The sequence below is a fragment of the Monopterus albus genome, unplaced genomic scaffold (assembly GCF_001952655.1).
Source record: "Monopterus albus unplaced genomic scaffold, M_albus_1.0 scaffold98.1, whole genome shotgun sequence".
Taxonomy (NCBI): domain Eukaryota; kingdom Metazoa; phylum Chordata; class Actinopteri; order Synbranchiformes; family Synbranchidae; genus Monopterus; species Monopterus albus.
The window spans coordinates 648748-654303 of record NW_018127978.1 but is presented as its reverse complement, the minus strand read 5'-3'; the positions used below and the strand labels follow the sequence as shown (position 1 = coordinate 654303).

Sequence of the window (5556 nt, the reverse complement as noted above, 5' to 3'; positions counted from 1 at the left end):
CCCGAGCACTTCGAGGTGCTGTACGAAGGTGAGGTCCTTTTTTTTGACGACGCCAGGAAGTGGAGACAGAGGTACATGGTGGTGAGAGCCAACTACTCCCTGGAGTTTCACGACAGCCTGGTGGTGAGCACGACCCTGAAGTCCACACTGATTGTTTATTTCATCTCTGTTGTCGTCGTCCTCTCACCTTCTGTTTTGTTCCTGCTTCCGTCAGAGTTTCATGAAGGGGGTTCCTCCACGCTACAAACTGCTGCCTACAGGGGGTACTGTGCTCACCGCAGAGGACATGTACATGGCCATGGTCGACAAGTGTTTCCCTGATGAAACCAGTGAGTAAAAGTCTTGTATAGTATTAAGAATGAATCCTCTCACTGGAGAAATTTTGACAAGGTGAATCATATTTGCAAATGCCAACATGCACCGAGTTTGTGGTGTCGACAGTGCAACTCTCTGAAGCCACAGCTGGACTGATGTTTGTCATTCAGTCTCTGACAAATCAGGTTGTTTTGCTGCTACACTGCAGGATTATCAACCCGCATAACGTGCTATCTGCCAGAGAGAGCATCCTGCTAAATAAGAAAGCATGTGTGCAACCATAATCTGATGTACTAGTAGAGGTGTTTGTAGCACATGTGATCATATCAGCCCAGGTGGGAGCAGATGACAGATGACATCATGCAGACTTTCACCACCATCCAGACAGAAGAGTCAGTGCATAGTGTTACTGAAGCTTCTAATTAAAGATGAATGGTAGCAGGTTGATTACACTGAGAGTCTGAGATGCACTGAAAGGACTGCGCCGACCCATGTGGTTTAGAGAACAGCTCAGTCCAGCGGGTCTGTTGCTGAGTGAGCGCAGCCTGACAGGCCCATCACTCTGTGGACGTTAAAACCTTGTTCCTCATTATCTCCCTGCAAAGTGTATTTACTTCTCAGTCACTGCAGCCTCGAGCACTGATGCTGTGAAAACAGGAGTGAGCAAGCTTCTCACGTAAAGATGTCGTTTGTTTGCACACTCGCATGCTCTCGTGCAGGGGTGAAGGATGTTTATGAGACAGACTCGGCTGTGAGCGAGCATCTCGCTGGCTTTCATCTTAAACTGGAGAAATAGTTCTCTGTATTTTTATATTATCATCTGGTTATCGGCATCTTTAAAATATAAAATATATTGTCATGTGCAATTAGAGAAAATGTCAGATTCTGCTCAAGTCATTTTTTGGACATTTTCTGTCGTCCAAGCTCATTGACACATGATCACTGCTTTTTTTAAAATTATTTATTTATTTATTTTTTTTGCTGTTGCACTGAGAGGAGACGACACGGACAAATCTGCTGAGACTTGTTTCTTAATCTTGGAGAAGTGACTTGTTTCCTGCTGTAGGTGAGAACAGCCAACTCCCCCACAGGAGAACAGAGATGCACGCCCGTCGAGTATTAACAACTCGGGTTTATCGTACAGGATGAATTGTGAACTCTCTGGCACATAATCAGCAGCTCACGTTTCCTCCCCATTTTGCTCTTCACTATGTGAAACCTTTACTGGGACCAGTGTCTGTTAGTCAGGAGGGTGTGGGGGGCCCCAAACCTGCGGTTCAACCTTAAAAAAAGGTTTTATTTGACCAGAATCATATTTACAATTTAAATGATGAGCCAGCACCTCCGCCCTGTGTCCTGTGCCAGTGGTTCATATGACATAACAGTCCTTCAGCCACTGCACTCCATGTTCAGCTGTAGAACCGGTTTCTTTTGTAGACAAACTCGGGCTTGAACGGGCATCTGGCCAGACTGTTGCCACTGTTTACTCTTCAGTTGCCTGTATAACGAGGCCGTGGGAACTGCTCTGTGACAGAAGAACACCTGCTCCAGGTCACCACGACCTGGAATAACCTTTGTCAAGATGCCTGGTCTACTTGGTTCCTCTAACCTGGTTTCGACATTTAATCATCTGATCCACTTCTCATTAAGGCCATTAGAGCATCAGCTAGTTCCAACACTCTTCACCATCACCAGTAGGGCTTCACCAGCAGCTGTACAGCAGAGCCGCTGTAAACGTGCCGATGCAGCTTGCTCCCTCCAACCTGTGTTTATTTAGAGCGGAGCTTTCCCCTCCAACTCTAACAGGACTGTAAACAGCCCTACACATGTTGTGCAGACATTTTGTTCTTTCATAAACATGTCTCATCTGGCCGCCACCTGACCTGAGGGGCTTGTACTCAAAGGGATGGAGGTCAAAGACTCGTCTGGAAAATGGGCCCTGGGCTCAGACATTAAAAGACCCCCACCCTCCTACAGCAAGACACCAAGACTGAAACAGACACGTTTTGTCTTTTTAAGGATTTTTTTTTGTCTGCGAAGATATTTTGCATCTCTTTGTAGCTGTCCTGTGTCCTTGCAGATGTTTAGCATCGCTTGGCAGATGTTTTGTTTCTCTTTTTTTAGTAATTGAGCATCTCTTTGTGGTTTTGTGTCTCATTTTGGACGTTGTTTTGGCTTCTTACTGAGATATTTTGCAAGGGACCCTGGCCACTTGGGCCCCTGTGCCTGTGTTCAGTAATCCATCCAGCTGGTGCAGAGAAGTCTCATCTGGTTTAGTTGTGCAGAAAGCAGAAGACCTTTGAGAGGCTAATATCTTCACATATTAAACAATGCATCTTTCAGTAACACATTGAAATCAACAAACATTTTTAAAAAGTTAAATAGTGAATACATGTCCACACTAGATTATAGCAAACTCCCACTTTAGGCTCAGCTTTGCCCAAAAAGGCCAAACTGAGTCAATGTACCTGAAAGAAATTAAGCGAGGGGCTGCAGACAGAGGTGGTGCTGTCACGGTGACGGCTAACATGTTGACCCTCAGCAGGTGTAATGGCAACCGTGTCATCATTTAACATGTTGGTACTGTGTAATTAGCGCTAAGCAGAAGGTACAGCTGAGGCTGATGGAAGTGTGATCAGCTTTGCAGGTATTTGGTCACAAACCAAAGTACTGAATTGAAACTGACCTGATGATGGCGCTAGATGAAGTCGCAGGATCACCGATGTCATAAGGATTCTTCCTCTGGGGACTGTGAATATCTGTGCACAATTTCAAAGCAATGTATTCAGTAGTTGTTAGGATGCCCCACTCTGCACCACAGGCAGCTGATTAAATGCAGCTTTGGATGTTTCCTACTTTCTAAAAGAACTTCTATTGTCATTCCAGATGTGAAGGAAGACTTTGCTCCTCCTGTGTCGGGGATGCCGGGACAGTTTCCGGTCTACCTGCGTCTGCCCTACAGGAGGGACTACTACTTCTGCTTCCAGCGGCAGAACGAGCAGGCCGCCTTCATCTCCATCCTGTCGGACTGCATCAGACACCAGAACCAAGGTACAGCAGGGCTTCTGAATGTCAGACAGAAACGATACAGTGGATCTATTCTACTCTTCTCTATGACAGAAGAAAGTTGTCTGATGCTTCCTGTGGCTGGGGACATTTTGGTGTGATCGGTACCAAGTGTGTTGAACACACCAGAAATCTGACTCTGGTACAGTGGCTCTCAACATGCTCAGGGAAACAGGAAAAAGGGACAGAACAGTCTTTTAATACGTATGTATACAGTGTAAAAAAGCTTTGAGATAATTGTGTACAGTGGTTATATTGGCAAGTTTTATCACACAGGCGGTGTTTGCTGTGTCCTGTCACACAGCCATGGATTAAGTGTTGATCAGAGCGACGACCTGGGGAGGAAACTGTCCTTGTCTGGTCGTCTTGGCGTACAGTGACCTGTAGCGCCATCCAGAGGGGAAGAGCTCAGACAGTCTGTGTCCAGGGTGTGAGGTGTCTGCACAGGTCTCCTCCTGACCCATGACGTGTACGGGTCCTCCATGGAGGGCAGGCTGGCACCGATGATTTTGTGCTGCAGCCTAAATAGTCAGTTGATGTTTATAGCAGAGAACCATCTGGCACACGTTGCGCTCTGAGGGAAGAAGTTAATGTTTGTTCATTTGCAACATGTCGACTGCACAGTGTAGATGATGATGTGGGAGTAAACAGAGAACAAGGCTGGATTATATCAGTCAGGCGGGAGCAGCTTTAACACAGATTAACTGTATGTTGGAGAATAATGGCACAGAACGAAGGGTTAACTGATTATTCACAGATTAGCAGCTGTGTCGAGTGGAGAGAGCATCTAGTCTGAACAGCTTTAGTTTATCTTTGTTGTAAAGATGTTTTATCCGACTGCCTCCTTCTTCTGTCCAGTAATTAATGCAAAGAAAGTTTGTAGCACTGTTCCATCACAGCAGAAATATAAGACTGCAAATGGTGGTGGTTTTCATTACCAGCTGCTGTTATTCTCCAGTACGACAAGTTAAAAACCCAAAGATGCTGCTTTATTTCCACCAGAGAAGTTATTCACAGCTGAGGAGCTTATCAAAATTGTTGATATGACCCTGCCATGTTCAGTGGGGGCCACCAGGGGCCCTGTCTTGACCTCTGGGACTCGTATTTTATTATGCAGACTTTATTAGTATCACTCCAGCCACTTTTGACGGTTACCATGACAACAGCTTCATCCCAGCTGTGAGAAGTGGTGAAAAGCCCTTTGATCACGTTGATGCGGCGTGCCGGGTGCAGCCAAGCGTGCTGATAAAGCTCTGCTGATGACTGTCACGCCACGCCGCTGAATCTCAGGGGCCCACTCGAGCCTGTGTCTGCACTTTACTCATGACTGACTACATGTTTTAAAATCTGCCTGGATGTGTTGCTTTCTGTCCCCCTGTGTATCAGACTTCCTGAAGAAGACTACGTATGAAGTACAGGCCTTCCTCAAAGCCATCCAGCTCTACAGACAGGACAAAGGCCAGTACGAGCCCTGGGACATGCTGACAGGAAGCGATGTCAGGGTACGTTGTTTCTCACATTATCCATCTCGTTAGCAGCAGCTGTTACCGATGGAGCTCATCTACATCCTCTCATTCTGATTCTTCCAGCAGCAGAAAACCACAGAGGAGCTTCTGTTTACTCCCAGTCTCTTCTTTGAGGGCTTTGGAGACCTGCAGGATTTCAGACAGTTTACAGGTTGAAAAATGTTTGTGTGTTTGCAGGTGATGTCCAACCAGGTGATGGAGCAGCTGCTGCCATCTCTGCAGAACGAACTGCTGCCTCGACTCAAGTCCAAGAAGACGGAGAGGAAGAGAGTTTGGTTTGCTGTGAGTCACACTAGTTCATACAGTAACTCCCTAAACCCACACTCTGACTTTTAGTTAAGTGTAAAATTTATTTTCACACTGGCTCACCAGGAGCGCTGTCCAATCCATGTAAATGTTTGTGTTACATTTCTTGGAGTTGTATTTGACGAACTTGGCATCACTTTGTGTTTTCAAAGAGCAGGAAATCCAAAAAGAATTAAACATGTATGACTCAGAGCTAAAAAAAAAAAACAACTGGACTTTAATATATATTTTTAAAGTGTTTCAGTGACTTGTTTTCGTACTCAAGACAGTGGAGGCGGCGTACATCCTGGTCCAGGAGCACCTGTTAGATGGACTGTCGGCGCTGAAGGAGGAATGCCAGGCG

General features: G+C 45.9%; 1 protein-coding gene across 1 annotated transcript in view; it reads left to right on the top strand.

Annotated features, from left to right (window-relative positions):
* LOC109965194 (protein Niban-like) overlaps positions 1-5556 on the top strand; it is a 28170-nt gene that overhangs the window by 12293 nt on the left and 10321 nt on the right. Inside the window, 6 exon segments of the mRNA XM_020609023.1 lie at positions 1-123; positions 215-329; positions 3202-3366; positions 4768-4883; positions 5085-5189; positions 5479-5556. The exon segment at positions 5479-5556 is cut by the window's right edge and continues 15 nt beyond it. Of these exon segments, the coding sequence (XP_020464679.1) occupies positions 1-123; positions 215-329; positions 3202-3366; positions 4768-4883; positions 5085-5189; positions 5479-5556 (702 nt within the window).